At 37.3% G+C, this 20,228-nt stretch overlaps 2 protein-coding genes and 1 pseudogene across 7 annotated transcripts in view; 2 read left to right on the forward strand and 1 right to left on the reverse strand.

Moving 5' to 3' along the window:
* Nucleotides 1-20,228, reverse strand: part of MIPOL1 (mirror-image polydactyly 1) — a 312,066-nt gene that overhangs the window by 134,820 nt on the left and 157,018 nt on the right. The gene's annotated exons all lie outside the window — the stretch shown is intronic.
* On the forward strand, nt 13,325-13,852 carry LOC148774511 (elongation factor 1-alpha 1-like). Its single transcript, XM_088829474.1, has one exon. It carries the CDS (start codon nt 13,325-13,327, stop codon nt 13,850-13,852), a length of 528 nt encoding a protein of 175 aa, XP_088685600.1.
* LOC129550534 (elongation factor 1-alpha 1 pseudogene) lies at nt 14,147-14,905 on the forward strand (annotated as a pseudogene).

Consider the following 20,228-nt stretch of genomic DNA (forward strand, 5'->3'; position numbering starts at 1 on the left):
TCCTGTGGCCACTGCTGAGTTTTCCAGATTTGCTGGCATATTGAGTGCAGCACTTTCACAGCATCATTTTTCAGGATTTGAAATAGCTCAACTGGAATTCCATCACCTCCTCTAGCTTTGTTTGTAGTGATGCTTCCTAAGGCCCACTTGACTTCGCATTCTAGGATGTCTGGCTCTAGTTGAGTGATCACACCATTGTGATTATCTGAGTCGTGGAGATCTTTTTTGTATAGTTTTCCTCTGTATTCTTGCCACCTCTTCTTAATATCTTCTGTTTCAGTTAGGTCCATACAATTTCTGTCCTTTATTGTGTCCATCTTTGCATGAAATATTCCCTTGGTGTCTCTAATTTTCTTGAAGAGATCTCTAGTCTTTCCCATTTTATTGTTTTCCTATTTCTCTGCATTGATCACTGAGAAAGGCTTTCCTTTCTCTCCTTGCTGTTCCTTGGAACTCTGCATTCAAATGGGTATACTTTCCTTTTCTCCTTTTCCTTTCACTTCTCTTCTTTTCACAGCTATTTGTAAAGCCTCCTAAGACAACCATTTTGCCTTTTTGCATTTCTTTTTCTTGGGGACGGTCTTGATCACTGCCTCCTATACAATGTCATGAACCTCCGTCCATAGTTCTTCAGGCACTCTATCAGATCTAATCCCCTGAATCTGTGTCACTTCCACTGTATAATTGTAAGGGATTTGATTTAGGTCAGACCTGTATGGTCTAGTGGTTTTCCCTACTTTCTTCAATGTAAGTCTGATTTTAGCGATGAGGAGTTCATGATCTGAGCCACAGTCAGCTCCTGGTCTTGTTTTTGCTGACTGTATAGAGCTTCTCCACCTTTGGCTGCAATGAATATAATCAATCTGACTTCGGTGTTGACTATCGTAACGTCCATGTGTAGAGTCTTCTCTTGTGTTGTTGGAAGAGGGTGTTGGCTATTACCAGTGTGAACGTCCATGTGTGTGTAGAGTCTTCTCTTGTGTTGTTGGAAGAGGGTGTTGGCTATGACCAGTGTGAACGTCCATGTGTGTGTAGAGTCTTCTCTTGTGTTGTTGGAAGAGGGTGTTGGCTATGACCAGTGTGAACGTCCATGTGTGTGTAGAGTCTTCTCTTGTGTTGTTGGAAGAGGGTGTTGGCTATGACCAGTGTGAACGTCCATGTGTGTGTAGAGTCTTCTCTTGTGTTGTTGGAAGAGGGTGTTGGCTATGACCAGTGTGAACGTCCATGTGTGTGTAGAGTCTTCTCTTGTGTTGTTGGAAGAGGGTGTTGGCTATGACCAGTGTGAACGTCCATGTGTGTGTAGAGTCTTCTCTTGTGTTGTTGGAAGAGGGTGTTGGCTATGACCAGTGTGAACGTCCATGTGTGTGTAGAGTCTTCTCTTGTGTTGTTGGAAGAGGGTGTTGGCTATGACCAGTGTGAACGTCCATGTGTGTGTAGAGTCTTCTCTTGTGTTGTTGGAAGAGGGTGTTGGCTATGACCAGTGTGAACGTCCATGTGTGTGTAGAGTCTTCTCTTGTGTTGTTGGAAGAGGGGGTTTGCTGTGACCAGTGTGCAGTCTTTGCCCTGCTTCATTCTGTACTCGAGGCCAAATTTGCCTGTTAGTACAGGTATCTCTTGACTTCCTACTTTTGTATTCCAGTCCCCTGTAATGAAAAGGACATCTTTTTAGGTCTCCTAGAACTGTCCAACTTCAGCTTCTTCAAGCCTGTGCCCCAACCAGTAATGCTGAAGAAGCTGGAGTTGAACGGTTCTAGGAAGACCTACAAGACCTTCTAGAACTAACACCCAAAAAAGTGATTACTGTGATACTGAATGGTTTGCCTTGGAAGCAAACAGAGATCCTTCTGTTGTTTTTGAGACTGCATCCTAGTACTGCATTTCAGACTCTTTTGTTGACTATGATGGCAACTTCATTTCTTCTGAGGCATTCTTGCCCACAGTCGTAGACATAATGGTCATCTGAGTTATACTTTACCCAGTTCAGTCCATTTTAGTTCGCTGATTCCTAAAATATCGATGTTCACTCTTCTATCTCCTGTTGACTATTTCCAATTTGCCTTGATTCATGGACCTAACATTCCAGGTTCCTATGTAATATTGCTCTATTTACAGCATTGACTTTACTTCCATCACCAGTCACATCCACAACTAGGGTGTTGTTTTTGCTTTGACTCCATCTCTTCATTCTTTCTGGAGTTATTTCTCCACTGATCTCCAGTGGCATACTGGACACCTACTGACCTGGGGAGTTCATCTTTCAGTGTCCTATATTTTTGTCTTTTTCATACTGTTCATGGGGTTCTCAAAGCAAGAATTGTGAAGTGGTTTGCCATTCCCTTCTCCAGTGGACCACGTTTTATCAGTGTTAGGTATCATTTATTTCTAATATAATGCAGAATAATCTGTTTATCTGCATTCTCCTTCATTTTCTTTTCTTGAATACTTTAATCATGGCTATTATAATTTTTCCAACTTATCTTTCCCCTTCCCTCTTAACCCCTGGTAAACTTAAGTTTGTTTTCTACATCTGTAACTCTATTTGGATCTTCTGCTCATTTTTGATTGGGTTGCTTATTTTTTTGACATTGAGCTCATGGGTTGTGTATATATATCTTGGAGATTAATCCCTTGTCAGTTGCTTTGTTTGCAAATATTTTCTCCCATTCTGAGGTTTGCCTTTTTGTTTATGGTTTCCTTTGCTGTGCAAAAGCTTTTAAGTTAAATTAGGTCCCATTTGTTTATTTTTGTTTTTATTTTCATTACTCTAGGAGATGGATTGAAAAAGATCTTGCTTTGATTTATATCAAAGAGTGTTCTGCCTGTTTTCCTTTAAGAGTATCAAGCGTTACACTTAGGTCTTTAATCTATTTGAAGTTTATTTCTTCTGTATAGTGTTAGGGTGTGTTTTAATTTCATTCTTTTACATGGAGCTGTTCAGTTTTTCTAGCATCACTTATTGAAGAGATTGTCTTTTCTCCATTGTATATTCTTGACTACTTTGTCATAGATTAGGTGACCACAGGTGTGTAGGTTTATCTCTGGAGTTTTCTATCCTGTCCCACTGACCCATATTCTTTTTTTTGGGGGGGGGGGGGGGGTACTGGTATCATACTGTTTTGATTACTGTAGATTTGTAGTATAGTCTGAAATCAGGGAGCCTGAGTCTTCCAGCTCCATTTTTCTTTTGAAAGATTATTTTAGCTATTTGGGGTCTTCTGTTTCCATACAAATTGTAAAATGTTTTGCTCTAATTCTGTGAAAGATCTCACTGGTAACTTTATAGGGATTGCATTGCTATTATTATAAAGCCCTTGTATATCTAACTCCAATATCTAGATCAGCTATATATTTGAATGGCAATACCTTTGATCTGATCAAATTGATCATATCAATTTTGAGTTGGTTTATATAATATGCATTTCTTTTGATTTTGGTCATGTAGTCCCATCTTTTTGTGTGCCTAGTAATTATCACAGAAGTGCCTGTCATCATGTATAAAATAATGGTACAGATTCCAGACATTTTTCTGGAGAGTCAGCCTTATTTATGCCAGGCAGATGGAGTAGGAGGTGATCACATTAATTCAAACAAGAACTGTTCTATGTAAATGCCAGTTTGTAGCCTCTGATTCTTACAAAACAACTGTGAAGCCCATTTTGATTCTCAGAGACTTTTTATTTATGTTTTTAATCTCTTAGTCTGTATAGTCTCAGATGTCCTGAAGGCACTACTAAATGTATGCTTGAGTCCCTCCTTCCCTCAGCATCACCACTAAAAATCTGCTTGTTTTTCTGTGTCCTAGCAATCACACTCCCTGAGTATAAAGCTGGAATTTTCATATTTCTACCTGCAAATAATCAACGAATGCCTAAAGAGTAAAAGTGACTGAAGAAAGCAGTTTTCTTTTAGATTTTTTGCTACCACTGTCTTGACTACTTTAGTTCTCATTGCTCCCAGAAGTTCACTTTTCCCTTGAAATAAAATTTTTTTTCAGCTGTTCTTGAAAGGAGTGCTGGGATGCTGCAAACCACTTGATTGCACTCAGAAGCAGAAATTAAAGCCTTTTATTTTATAACACACAGAATTTTTGTGAATGAATAACTCTCAAGAATAAAAAATCAAGGGTCAAAAGACACAACAGAAAATAAACCATAAAAATAGATGAAAAAAAGAATAAATAATAACCTAGATTTCCAAGCTGTCAAGGATCCAATTAAAAAAACACAGACATAGCCCACATAAATAATGTGATCAGCCTCAATATGTATGTGTGTATATCCATAAATAAATGAATGTAAACACACATGTGCTGTACTGTTCTTAGTCGCTCACTCATGTCCAACTCTGCGACACCATGGACTGTAGCCCACCAGGCTCCTCTGTCCATGGGGATTCTCCAGGCAAGAATCCTAGAGTGGGTTGCCATACCCTCCTCCAGGGAATCTTTCAAACACAGGGATCCAACCCAGGTCTCCTGCATTGCAGGCAGATTCTTTACCAGCTAAGCAACAAGGGAAGCCCCTTACCACAGTAAGCAAATATACTAATACATTTTTGAAAGACAGTCAACATTGGTTGAACAAAAGGACTTAAGATGCTCAGTGACTCAGCTTTTAAATAAAAACATGACTCTTCAATACTGCTGACTAAATCAAGTTTTATTTTTACTGATTTACTTATTTTTTGGCCATACTTCACAGCCTGCAGAACTTCCCTAACCAGGAATCAAACTTGTGTCTCCTGCATTGGGAGTGAGTGTCTTAACCACTGGATCACCAGGGAAGTCTTCAAGTTTTATTAAGAAGTGAGTCCAACAAAATTTCTTCAGGTGTTACAAAGTTTCATTTGGTTTAGTTGCTAAGTTGTCCGACTCTTGCAACACTATGGACAGAGATAGAGCCCACCAGGCTCCTCTGTCCATGGGATTTTCCAGGCAAGAATACTGGAGTGGATTGCCATTTCCTAGTTGTTACTTAATGATTTTCCTGATCATTGATTCAGTATTTTTTCTGTTCACGTTTACTTCAAAATTGAACATGAGATAATATGTAACTCTCTAAGTTACATTATCATACATTCGCATAGTTCTAAGCCATATCTCTGACTTCTCTCATTTCAATTATCTTAATTTCTATATTAAGTCTCACTTAATCTTTAGAAATCTTTTGTATCTTCAACTTTTTCCATTTCCCCTTTAAAATTATATTGGAAAATATTAGTTTTAGAGAAACATGAATTTTAAAACACCCAATGCTTTATAATAAAAACATTCCAAACATAGGACTGATAGCTTAAGATTCAGGAAAAATGCTGTGTGTGTGTATATATATATATATATAGAGAGAGAGAGAGAGAGAGAATTGTGGTCTTAACAACTAGGGACGTTGGAAGTGTGCTTGAGACAGATACACACATAAAGTTTTTATTAAAGAATTGTAAATCTTATATAACACAAAGAGTGGCTACACATGAATTACGCTGAGACTGACGTCAGAGATAGGTAACTACTATCTAACAAGAACTGCCACCAAGACAAAACTGACACACCCAATGGAAATCCTGTGTCAAGTTTCAGGAGTTAAGTTAAGCAATTTGAGAGTTTCTGGAAACAAATGTACTTACAGCACTAAGAGAATCTTTATTCCCTTTTACTTCCTTATCAGTAGTCACAGAAAAGAATAAAAACAAAAGATTTTAAATATAATTATCCTTTCTCTCAGCAGTTTTATCTGACCAAAACAGTTTTCCTAATCTAGGTAAAAGCATACACAATACAGTATTATTATAAATCATTATTAAAATATTCTAGTTATTTTTCATGTAACTCACCAACTCAATGAACATGAATTAGAACAAACTCTGGGAGATAGTGGGGTCGCAAACAGTCGGACACGACTGAGCGTCTGAACTGAACTGAACTGGGAGAGAGTGGAGGACAGAGGAGCCCGGCATGCTGCAGTCAACCCTGCCTGCGCTGGGTCACAAAGAGTCAGATACAAGTTAGCGACTGAACACATAACTTAATGCCACTTAAAATGACTTTGCTGCTTTTCCTCTGTTTCAAACATTTAAAATTACCTTTTTCTGAATTCTTTCATATTTAACAACTCAATTATTATTTTCCTCAAGTTTTCATTATCTTTCAGGTGACACACACTATTCCATGTAATTTCTTTAGTATATCGTCTATAGCTAAGTATTAGTCACCTAGAGGGATGCCCACACTTTTGAAGTACAATATCAATTTTTTTTGCAGCTTTTATGTGATGATATGAGTTGACTTATCTTTCAATAAAGTAATAGGTATATTGTTAACTGCTTATATCTAGAAAAATGAGGCAATTACCATTCTTATTCTATCATTTTCCTGAGGTACTGGGATTAGGACATTAACATAATGTGTAGGCATCATAGGATTTGGAGTATATCATTAAAATACGATTTATATTTAAAGCTGGTAAAATCAATGTCTGCTTTATGTTTTTCAATTTCTAACACAGTGATTTGTACTAAGTACCTAATACTTTATTTGACTCTGAATCTCTGATATTCCAGGTTGACAACTGTCTATACAACTATCTAGAGAAAATAAGACCTAGAATAGGGTTCTTATCCAGGGGCACATGGATGGGGTTGGGTGAGAAATAAACTTGAACCTATATGCAAATTTCAAGGGAAAAGATTCAACACTGGCATTGGCTTCTCAGAAGGGTTTAAGTACATAAAATGTTAAAAACTGTCATGACACTACAATTAAGAAGTTGAATATTATAGGAATGCATCACAGAGTATATGATATCTGATAATTAAGTTTGAAAACAAAAAAATACTGAAACAAACAATTCAGAAAAAACTAAACTCTGTTAAATTCTCATAGTTAAGAATATCTCAACTGGAGAATAATAAAGATTATACAATATGTAGATGTCATCTGAAATACTATAAAATTGTAAGAAATGTACAAAATCATTTAAAAAGCACTTGTTCCTAAACTGGAAACAGGGACCAGCTAGGAAATGATGGGCAAATTGAAATATCAACCTATATTCAAACCACTAAAGATAATAACAAAATAATGTAACACACATTAGGCCACATTCATTTCTCTCCAAAAAAGTATTTTCATAAACTTCTTTAAATTGTGAATGAAAATACAACTGTATAATATACTGAAGACTTTTTCGCCAACCTTTATCAATCAGTGAACAAAAAGCAAACATATCTATAAAAACAAATGGCTTTGCTATATTATAATCTATACATTATTTAGATTATAAATCATGCATTATCTGATGCACACCTTTAAGTATATGAAGAGATAAAATATACAAAATAAGAGAAGTAAATGCTGGCAACAGAACATCGAAGTATAAAGTTTAGTTCTGTCTCTGCATTATAAAAAACCCCAGCCATCATGAAGGCCTGTGCCATTCTTAGGCCACTTTCAGGCAGACTCTGAAAAGCTCTAAAGTAAACACAGGTGTTTTAAAACTAGAGCTGCTGTCACGGACAACCACAAACACCCTTAACTCTGATGTGGCAACGCCTCTTTCCCGCCCTCTGTTTTTTAAAGCAATGCCCAAAAAGAAAATGTCAAATGTTTCACCTTTCAACACCTCAAAATAAGTTAGAGCTTAAAGTATTGTTTTGCAAATCTCTAGCAAATAGATCATTTTTTCACTACTTTTAAATGTAGCCAATTAAACATTACTTGCATAAAATAAAAACAAAATTTCATAAAGAATTATCACCCTTCCTCACTTTAAACCGCTTTGCTACCATCATATTTCACAGTACTTTAGTTTCTGAGAGCAAGATCTTTTGTTTGACCACATTAGAGAGTTTGTTCTGTTGTATAATTTTACAGAAAGTATGTGACCTTCTGTAAGGTTTAACAGACAAATCAGAAATAAATAAGAATCTTAAAAAAAAAAGCAGTCAAGTATCTTTGGTACAAGAGAGATTATTCTAAGAAATATTCAAAGCTTGAAAATCTGTAATTCTCTTTTAGAAAATTGTCTTAATGGATACCTAAAAAGGGTAGATATTGTTTACAGAGAAAAACAGAAAGGAAAATAATTTCCAAACTGCTGCAGATATGGAACTCATATTCATAAAAGAAATAAATTTTCTAACACTGAAATATTTAGTATTAAAAGTTGCCCCATAATTGTATAAAAGAGACCCCAAAGCAAAGATAACACATTAAAAATTGATGAGCAACTACCTAACTACTGAAAATAAAAATTAAGTGAATGCATTTTTATGTTTTACCATAATCATCAAGAAATAGGTGCTCTTAAAAGAGTGGCCAAGTTTCTATCAGTTTCCAAATAAATCCTGGAGGTTACTTAAAGAGGTTTAGTTCTACTCTAGAAGTAGATATTCCACATATAATTCTTTTCTGCAATTCATATTAGAACTTCCTGTGAAATCATACTCGTGTACTTGAGTATTTATAATAAAACACGAGTAGTTTCTCATTGCCCCAACAGAGAGATAGCTGCCTTTCAAGATGACAAGAAAATGATAAAACAAAAAGTAATCAATGGAGAAAAAATTAAGAATAAATAACACTTTTAAAATCAGTAACTACATTTTTCAAAAATTTCCTGATATTTTATAATTTTTTTGTATTACCTTTTTTCACAATTTAAAGAACTATATTAGAGCAGCATGACAATGGTTAATCAGAGGCAATCAACTGTACGTGAGAGAAAAGCAAATAAACTTTTCCATTTTGTTCAGATTCACCCATGCATTGCTTCATCTCACATGTGAAGGACATTATATAGTATTAAGGGACAAAATAATATTAAGTTGTGACATAAACCAACAAAGTAAAGAAATTTAGAATTATGTTTGACAGTTCTGAACTGAGTCCACGGTACTTTGGTATTACAACACATTCATGATACCTACAGGCACAAAGGAGCAAGGAAAGGGCACTGTGTCAGCCTTAGAAGTTAATTTCCTTGCTTTTGTTGGTTTATATTACCATCTAATATTACGTAAACAATCTGTTTCTAGGCAATTTATTTTTTCCATGATGAGCTGAGCTCATTTGGACGCTACCTTCCAGTATATAAAAATCCAGTTTAACAGCAACAGCACAAAAGCCCACAGTGGACTACTATTTAAAAATCAATTTACAAAAATATCAGATAAACAATATCCACTAACTGGAAAGAATGCAATTATTTATATTTTACAAACTTTCAAAAGGTAAAGGTAATTGACACAACAGAATTTATTAAAAAATTATATACCTTAGAATACTTTGGGTTTAGTAATAATTATTTCTTGGTCTTTATAAAGTAAATTGACTACTTGAAAAATTATAGATCTAGATAAATTCAACACAAGTGACAACTATCACAAGATAGGTTCCAGAATCTTTTAAGAATAATAAGTAAAATTTTTAAGTGGGAACACAGAGTTAAAAGCTGATCACCACATAATGAAACAAAAAATACAGGGGACAAATGTACTTTTTGATCACTGTAATCATGACTCCATTTCATTATCCTCTTATTCTAATAAAAATGAATTGTTGTTCTATCTTTAAATGAATAATTATGTATCAAAATTCAAATTTAAAAACTAGCACTTTTAGAAAGAAGGACAGAAAAGTTCATATATCTTCAGAGTAAAATGCACAAAAATGATTCTGGACTTAATATAGCAAGCATCAAAAGAAGTAAAGATTTAACAAAATAGTTATAAACTACAAATAACACTGGAAGTAGGATACCATTGGAAAGACTTCTATGGAATATATAAAATCACACTGCATGATTTTGTGAAATTATAAAGGCAACAGAAATTAAAGAAAATATACATCATTCAGATATAGTCATGCTTGTGCAAGACTCAAAGTTAATATTTTCTAAAGAAAGGGTTACAAGTTATCAAAACTTCTGAAGCTACTATTTATCTAAAAATACTCAGAGTTTTTCAAGACTATGAAATATATATTAAAACACATATTTAATATGAATGTAAGAGAAAAAAATGGTGGTATATTTTATATCATATTCAACTTTAAACACTAAGCAATAAATTATGGATCTTTTAAATGTGTCTACGAGTCACTAGGCAAGAGTGATTCTTCAAGATGCCTTTTTTTTGTTTCAGTTAAAATTAAAATCCATGCTGTCTAATCCTTGGAGTCAATTTGTAATTAAGGGGATTTGATGAGAGACCAGGCGCTGAATTAATGATAAAATTTAATATCTGTTTTAATGCATCAACATAACAGAAAAACTAGCCAACACTGAACAACACAATAAAGTTATTTTGATATAGAAGACATACTGTAGCTATGTCAATTTATATAAATTGTTAGTTTTTAAAATATTAGTAATAAATTATTTATACCAACATTCTGTAGAGGCATTACACTTAAAAATATGTGTCTAAAAACCACTCAAGCCAAAAAATGCCTCTATAATAACGATTTGCTTGGTACAGAAAACTACACTGTTAAAAATACTTTTATTGAGAATTGTATGTAATGAAGGACTTAACTGCTTTCTAGCATCACGTCTGAAATCAGAAACAACTTCCTCAGTAGCCAGAGTACATTCATTGTATTTGATAATCTAATGTTTTTATACATATATATATATTCTAGTTTAGAAACATGTAATACTAAGAATCCATCAAATTAAATTTCACAGTTTTTAAAAAACCATCTGGATTTTTCACTACACTTTTCACAATATTACTACACTGCAATTCACAAGAGAATCTAGTATGTCATTCATTTCAAATCACTATTAGGTACAATCTTATGTAGAACTGATTGCTGGAAATGCAAAAAATGAAACAGAAAAATTTTATTTGGTCAGCAGTCTTTCTGTAGCCTCATCTAGCTTATCCCTAAAATACCAAAAAACAAATTTATAAAAGATACTAAACTGATAATGCCACAAAAACACTGATACAAGCCCAATCCTGAAATCAATTAGAAACTGAAACAGGACTAACATTAAACAAGAGCAGAAGGGGGCAAAAGAGTATGAGATGGTTGGATGGCATCACTGACTCAATGGACATGAGTTTGAGCAAATTCAGGGAGAAGATGAAGGAATGGAAGCCTGGCATGCTGCAGTTTATGGGGCTGCAAAGAGTCAGACTTGACTGAGCGACCGACCAACAATGAACAAGAACAATAAAAAACACAATTGGTAGAAAAGAAATATTACATTCAGAAATAAAAAAATCCACAGGCATAAGAGAAGGTTGGGGACATATTTTGTCCCTATTTTATGGCCAAACACCAAGTCTAAGACAGTAAGCTTTCAAACACCATGTAAGATATTCTAATTCAGCATGCTGTATGTCAGGCCCAGATTTAAATAGCAAACATTCTTCTGTGATTCTGATACATGCCTCTGTTATGAACCTACACTCAGTACCAATTAACCCATACTCAGTACCTAACAGCCAATCAATTGGACCTTAATTGCCTTTAAAGGTACCCAGGATATTGTTTCCAAGAATGTACTATGGACATCTGCTCTTTTACACCTCCTTGGTCACCACAATACCAAGGCCAATAGGTCAGGAGAAAAAGAGAGGAGATAATGAGGTGAGAGCTCGCGACAAGGGGAAAGGAGGACTGCTGATGCGGGAAGACTTAGGAAAGACCTGGAAGGAAGTCCTGGCAACACTGAAGAGTTTCTCACATATTACGTTTCTTTTCAAAACAATTTCATTCTACTACCCATCCAGTCCCATCAGTTCAGTTCAGTTCAGTCGCTCAGTCGTGTCCGACTCTGCGCGACCCCATGAATCACACTTGATGGCAAATAGATGGGGAAACAATGGAAACAGTGAGAGGCTTTATTTTCTTGGGCGCCAAAATCACTGCAGATGGTGACTGCAGCCATGAAATTAAATACTCTTGCTCCTTGGAAGAAAAGCTATGACCAACATAGCATACTAAAAAGCAGAGACATTACTTTGCCGACAAAAGTCCATCTAATCAAAGCTATGGTTTTTCCAGTAGTCATGTATTGATGTGAGAGTCGGACTATAAAGAAAGCTGAGCACTTAAGAACTGATGCTTTTGAACTGTGGTGTTGGAGAAGATTCTTGAGAGTCCCTTAGACAGCAAGGAGATCCAACCTTCCATCCTAAAGGAAATCAGTCCTAAATATTCATTGGAAGGACTGATGCTGAAGCTGAAACTCCAATACTTTGGCCACCTGATATGAAGAACTGACTCAGTGGAAAAGACCCTGATGAGGGAGAAGAAAACAACAGAGGATGAGACAGTTGGATGGCATCACCAACTCGATGGACATGAGTTTGAGTAAGCTCCAGGAGTTAGTGAAGGACAGGGAAGCCTGGCATGTTGCAGTCAATGGGGTCGCAAAGAGTCGGACATGACTGAGCAACTGAATTGAACTGAACTGAACTGATTCTATTACCCGAGTCCTTCTCCAGTTTGGCTACAGACAAGAGGATTGTGACCAAACTGAAGTCAGTATGAGTAGGTATTATCTGGGCAAAGGAAATAGAGCAATAGGTGATGCACAGCATTTCAGTCAGGGAAATACTAGGTCCAAAGGCTGGAGGAAGACTTCAGGATCTATCTAAAGCCAGCTCCCATAATGATGAGTCTGCCTGTGTGCCTAAAGTTCAGTCTCCTACTGAAAGTGTATATCTTCATTCAAATGCTCATTTTGATTAATTTTTTTATCATATTAAAAAATGTATAAAACAATAGGGAAGCATGCAAGGTAATTTTATATTTCTATCATTTTTTGTCAAAATAATATCTTCAAATTGCTAAAATAGTACTGTGAAAGTCAAAATTACAAAAACATTAGTAACCAATATTAGGAGCAATTAAATGTAAATATTTACAAGTATTATATTTGGGGTTTGCCTCTGACAATCTCCAAAGAAGTTTCCCACAGTAATTCAGTATTCCTTTTATGGAAGAGAGAATAGTTCACAGTTGTTTCATCTGAATCTCATCAGTTTTACTGTGTCTTGGTGTACTTGATGAACTTACACAGGCTTTGATGATTTGGCTATACGTGGTGCAGTAATCCACAGTCACCCTTTAATGCAATCATTCCTTTCGGGGAGCCTATAATGAATGTATCATAGCAATTCTCCATCTGATGTGCAGACTTTAAACCTGGTCTAGCTGAGAGTCTTGCCCATTATAAAGAAAACATTTAATGTGTGGAAAAGAAAGCCTACAAGGTAACAGAATACTATTAGGAACCAGGATAGCTTTTTCGCAACGGGTTTGCCACTAGGACACAGGTGTCGTGAAAACCACTGTTAAACCTTAGCCAAAATGGGAAAGGAGAAGACCCACATCAACATCGTTGTCACTGGGCACGTAGATTCAGGGAAGTCTACGACTGGCCATCTGATCTTCAAACGTGGCAGGATCGACAAAAGAACAATTGAAAAGTTCGAGAAGGAGGCCGCCAAGATGGGAAAGGGCTCCTTCAAATATGCCTGGGTCTTGGACAAACTGAAAGCTGAACATGAGCGTGGTATCACCATTGATATCTCCCTGTGGAAATTTGAGACCAGCAAGTACTATGTTACCATCATTGATGCCCTAGGACACAGAGACTTGATCAAAAACATGATTACAGGCACATCCCAGGCTGACTGTGCTGTCCTGATTGTTGCTGCTGGTGTTGGTGAATTTGAAGTCGGTATCTCCAAGAACGGGCAGACCCGTGAGCATGCCCTTCTGGCTTACACCCTGGGTGTGAAACAGCTAATTGTAGGCGTTAACAAAATGGATTCCACTGAGCCACCCTACAGCCAGAAGAGATACGAGGAAATTGTTAAGGAAGTCAGCACCTAAATTAAGAAAATTGGCTACAACCCTGACACAGTAGCATTTGTGCCAATTTCTGGCTGGAATGGTGACAATAAGCTGGAGCCAAGTGCTAACATACCATGGTTCAAGGGATGGACAGTCACTCATAAGGATGGCAATGCCAGTGGAACCACCCTGCTTGAAGCTCTGGATTGCATCCTGCCACCAACTCGCCCAACTGACAAACCCTTGCGTTTGCCTCTCCAGGATGTCTATAAAATTGGTGGTATTGGTACTGTCCCTGTGGGTTGTGTGGAGACTGGTGTTCTCAAACCTGGTATGGTGGTCACCTTTGTTCCAGTCAACATAACAACTGAAGTGAAGTCTGTAGAAATGCACCATGAAGCACTGAGTGAAGCCCTTCCTGGGGACAATGTGGGTTTCAATGTCAAGAACGTGTCTGTCAAAGATGTCCGTCATGGTAATGTGGCTGGTGACAGCAAAAATGATCCACCCATGGAAGCTGCTGGCTTCACAGCTCAGGTGATTATTTTGAACCATCCAGGCCAAATCAGTGCTGGATATGCACCTGTGCTGGACTGTTACACTGCTCACACTGATTGCAAGTTTGCTGAGCTGAAGGAGAAGATTGATCGTCGTTCTGGGAAGAAGCTGGAAGATGGCCCTAAATTCTTGAAATCTGGTGATGCTGCCATCGTTGATACGGTTCCTGGCAAGCCCATGTGTGTTGAGAGCTTCTCTGACTATCCTCCCCTGGGCTGTTTTGCTGTGCGTGACATGAGACAGACAGTCGCTGTGGGTGTCATCAAAGCAGTGGACAAGAAGGCAGCTGGAGCTGGCAAGGTCACCAAGTCTGCCCAGAAAGCTCAGAAGGTAAATGAATATTATCCCCAATACTGCCACCCCGGTCTTAATCAGTGGTGGAAGAACGGTCTCAGAACTGTTTGTCTCAATTGGCCATTTAAGTTTAATAGTAAAAGACTGGTTAAAGATAACAATGCATCACAAAACCTTCAGAAGGAAAGGAGAATGTTTTTGTGGACCATATGTTTTGTGTGTGGCAGTTTAGGTTATTAGTTTTTAAAATCAGTGCTTTTTAATGAAAACAACTTGACCAAAAATCTGTCACAGAATTTGAGACCCATTAAAAAAAGTTTAATGAGAAACCTGTGTCTTCTTTTGGTAAACAATGTAACTCCCTATAATACTACTTTGGTAAGAGTTGTTCATAAGCTATTTCTGGTAAAACAATTTTCAAATTATGGGTTTGTATTTCTAGGGTGGAGCTTCAGGTTTGTTAACCTTGTGTTGAGAACTCATCTGTTTTAATGACAACTTAAGCATCAGTGCAACACTTTCTAGATTAGGACAGATGAGCAAAGAGTATGTTTTATATGTAAGCTAGTTTGTAAGGTCAGATTCTATAGTATAAAAGCTCCTGTTGCATATAAAATTTTGTATGGTTACATAAATGAATAAATCTTATGTCATTTAGTTTCCAGGTTATGAGAATGTCCATTCACATTTATAATAAGTAGTTAATCTAAAATGTGAGGCTTAAACAGTATTGAGTACTGTCCTGCTAGAGTTAATTGTATACAGGTTCTAGGAAAAATAAAAGATGCTGGAGGCTAAAAAAAAAAAAAAAGGAACCAGGATAAAATCTCTTTTCACCTCTATTCTTCAGAATTTCATACATTTTAATATTGATATATTGGCTCCAACTTTTCCAACTGGCTATTTCATAACTTCAGAGTACCCGTGGTCTACAGCAGTCTGCTGCTGTTGTTGCTGAGTCATTTCAGTAGTGTCTGACTCTGTACAACCCTATGGACCTCAGCCTGCCAGGCTCCTCTGTTCATGGGATTCTCTAGGCAAGAATACTGGAGTGGGTAGCCATGCCCACCTCCAGGGGATCTTCCCTACTTGGGGATTGAACCCAGCTCTCCTGCATTGCAGGTAGATTCTTTACCGCTGAGCCACCAGGGAAGCCCACAGCAGTCTGCCTGGCCCTAAGCCTACCTTAGGATCTTTTGGCTCACATTTCAAAGCTCACTGTCGTGTTCTCTCTCAGTTTCCTGATTCCAAATGATTAAATTATCATGTAACTGCTAGCAAATTAACACTCAAAATTCTCCAAGCCAGGCTTCAACAGTACATGAACCGTGAACTTCCAGATATTCAAGCTGGATTTAGAAAAGGCAAAGGAACCAGAGATCAAATTGCCAACATCCACTGGATCATCAAAAAAGCAAGAGAGTTCCAGAAAAACATCTACTTCTGCTTTACTGACTACACCAAAACCTTTCACTGTGTGGATCACAACAAACTGTGGAAAATTCTTCAAGAGATGGGAATACCAGACCACTTGACCTGTATCCCAAGAAATCTGTATGCAGGTCAAGAAGCAACAGTTAGATCTGTGCATGGAACCACAGACTGGTTCCAAATCGGGAAAGCAGAATGTTAAAGCTGTATATTGTCACCCTGCTTATTTAACTTATATGCAGAGTACATCATGAGAAACGCTGGGCTGGAAGAAGCACAAGCTGGAAACAAGATTGCTGGGAGAAATATCAATAACCTCAGTTATGCAGATGACACCACCCTTATGGCAGAAAGTGAAGAAGAATTAAAGAGCCGCTTGATGGAAGTGAAAGAGGAGAGTGAAAAACTTGGGTTAAAACTCAACATTCAGAAAACTAAGATCATGGTATCCGGTCGCATCACTTCATGGCAAATAGATGGGAAAACAAAGGAAACAGTGACAGACTTTATTTTGGGGGGCTCCAAAATCACTGCAGATGGTGATTGCAGCCATGAAATTAAAGACACTTGCTCCTTGGAAGAAAAGTTATGATCAACCTCGAAAGCATTTTAAAAAGCAGAGACATGACTTTGCCAACAAAGGTCCGTCTAGTCAAAGCTATGGTTTTCCCAGTAGTCATGTATGGATGTGAGAGTTGGACTAGAAAGAAAGGTGAGCACTGAAGATGATGCTTTTGAACTGTGGTGTTGGAGAAGACTCTTGAGAGTCCCTTAGACAGCAAGGAGATCCAACCAGTCCATCCCAAAGGAAATCAATCCTGAATATTCATTGGAAGGACTGATGCTGAAGCTGAAACTCCAATACTTTGGCCACCTGATGGGAAGAGCTGACTTATTTGAAAAGATTCTGATGCTGAGACGGAGAAGGCAGTGGCACCCTACTCCAGTACTCTTGCCTGGAAAATCACATGGGTGGAGGAGCCTGGTAGGCTGGCTGTGGTCCATGGGGTAGCTAATAGTCAGACACGACTGAGAGACTTCACTTTCACTTTTCACTTTCATGCATTGGAGAAGGAAATGGTAACCCACTCCAATGTTCTTGCCTGGAGAATCCCAGGGGCGGCGGAGCCTGGTGGGCTGCCGTCTATGGGGTCGCACAGAGTTGGACACGACTGATGCGACTTAGCAGCAGCAGCTGATGCTGAGAAAGATTGAAGGCAGGAGAAGGGGACAATAGAGGATGAGATGGTGGATGGCAATACCAACTCGATGGACCTGAGTCTGAGTAAGCTCCAGGAGTTGGTGAAAGACAGGGAAGCCTGGTGGGCTGCAATCCACGGGGTCATGAAGAGTCAGACACAAGTGAGTGACTGAACTAAACTGAACCTACCAATCTTTCTGAACTGGATGAGATGGTCAGATAGCATCACTGACTCAATCAACAGCAATCTCTGGGAGATAGCTGAGGACAGAGGAGCCTGGGGTCACAGAATAGGACACAACTTAGCAACTGAACAACAACAAATACAGATCATTACTAGCTAGCTTTGGGCTAGACAGGCACACATCAGATTTCTTATAAAAGGAGAATGATTGAGGATATGTTACCTGTTCTTCTCTCCATTCTTTAAGTCTTCCTCCAGGTTATATTCATATGACCCTTACACGTACACTTGACAGAAAAGCTCCTCAAAAAATAATCTACCTTTAAAATGTATTAACTCTGCAATTTACTAGATCGAAGGCTACCATCAGAACCATTGAACTGCAACTGCAACAACAAAGGTACCATTGCCTTCGTAGTTGTCAGATCAAACGGACACTTGTGATTGTAGATCAAATTCTGCACTTCGTAGAATTTGAGTCCGTGAACTACTCGATTCACAGAAATTTATTCTATTCTGAATCTATGATGACACAACCTCTTGATAATCATTCTGACTCGCTTCTCAGTCTCTTTTGTGAACCATTTATTTCTGTGCATCAGTAGTGAGATTCTGGAATACACTCTAGTTTCATGTATCTTTTCTTCTAAATCTGACCTCTGAATACTCTCATATACTTCAGAGATTTGAACTGCAACCTGTACAAAATCTGGTATCATTCTCTCCCTTCTCCAATAATTTCCTGCCACTATACTTCCCACTGTATGGTCACATGCTCTAAGAGAAAGATGTACATGCAAGAGAATTTCTCAAAGTTTTGTTTATGATATTGAATAGCTGGAATGAAAATGTTCTAAACAGAAGACAGAAAATTACAAGGTATATATCAAGCACAGAGATTTACAGAGTCAACAAATTGATGATGCAGATCTGTACCTACAGATGCAGAAAGATCTTTGTATTTGGTGAGTTACTTCATTTTTGTTTATATTACATCCATAACAACACAGAGAAAAAAAGGCCTGGAATCATTGGCTTCACGAGGTACACGCGCCTGATTCTGAAGCAACTGCTGTGGCCAGGAGGATCTGACATTTTGATCTGTCAGACCTGAGGCCACAGAGGTATTATCACCAGCCAAACTACATGCGAGGAATAAGGAAAGTCTGTTTCTTATAAGAGGACAAAGGTTATAGAAATCAGGTGAAGGATGAAAAAATTGTGAGTGGCAAAATTACTGTTGAACAGTACCATTACACTAGGCAAGTGTTAAAACAAAAGAAAGAAAAACTAGTTGCAATGGTCTGAATTTCTGTCACTCCAAAATTTCAATGTTGAAATCTTAACCCTTAAAGATGATGATATTAGAAAGGTGACCTTTGGAATGGGAGGTGATTAGGTCACGAGTGTAGAGAGTTCATGGTATTGATGTAGACCCCACAGTGATCCCTTGCCCCTTCCACCACGAGAAGACACAGTGAGAGGTGCCAGCTATGAAAAAAAAAGAAGGCCCTTACCCGATCATTACCACACCAGTATCTTGATGTTGGACTTTCCAGCCTCCAGAATTGTGAGAAATAAATATCTGTTATTTATAAAGTACTCAGTCTGTGATATTTTGGTTATAGCAGTTTGAATGAACCAAGATAATGACACTAATACCTATATCAGAAAAGTATACTTAAAGGTATGAAGCTGTAAGCAGTCTGAAAAGGAACAGTATATAATGATGCAAATATGCATAGCCTAAGGGTGTTCATTGGAAGGACTGATGCTAAAGCTGAAACTGCAATATTTTGGCCACCTCATGCGACGAGTTGACTCACTAGAAAAGACTCTGATGTTGGGAAAGGTTGGGGGCGGGAGGAGAAGGGGATGACAGAGAATGAGATGGCTGGATGGCATCACCGACTCGATGGACATGAGTTTGAGTGAACTCCGGGAGTTGGTGATGGACAGGGAGGCCTGGCGTGCTGTGATTCATGGGGGTCACAGAGAGTCGGACACGACTGAGTGACTGAACTGAAGAGTTATAAATACCTATATAACAAAAAATAGAGCAGACAAATGTATAAAGCAAGAAATTCCTAGCAATATGAGAAAATTATAAGAATGCAATTATAGTGGAAGCATCAGTTGAGTTCAACTAAATATATATTGACCTCATACACTGAATAGAGACTGTAATTTATATATTTAGTTGATGATATCTTTCAAAGTGGATTATTTACATGAGAGAAATAAAACATTAATACATTTTAAAATATAAGTGTTTAAATTATATTCTCTAAATTATCCTGGATCAAATAAAAAAAAAAATCAAAACAGAACCAACTCGTGAAAAAAAATGAACATTTGATCCCTCCCAAAACTATAGACATAGCTGGACTTATAGTCAAGAATAAAGTGTATAGCTTTACAATTTTATTTTTTTTTTAAAAGACTGAGATAAGCTAATTAACTTATAAAAATTAGAATAAAATGGAATAAAGAGTGAAAGGAGAAAACAAATGGAAACTTTAGCAAGTTGAAAGGATAAGTAAAACCAAGAATTTATTAAAAGAAAATAAAATGCATAAAGCCCAGGAAAGACTTTATAAGAAAAAATAGAAAGGGAGAGAGAAAGCAGATATATGCCACAATACAGATGAAAGAGTGAATACAAAGAAACAGAAGAAATTCAAAAACTGAGAAAATTATCTACAATTCTATAATATCAAATCTTGGAAGTTAAAGTGAAAAGGGTA

This window comes from Moschus berezovskii, chromosome 21, assembly GCF_049115385.1.
Source record: "Moschus berezovskii isolate FMDL1 chromosome 21, NW_MosBer_1.0, whole genome shotgun sequence".
Classification (NCBI taxonomy): Eukaryota; Metazoa; Chordata; class Mammalia; order Artiodactyla; family Moschidae; genus Moschus; species Moschus berezovskii.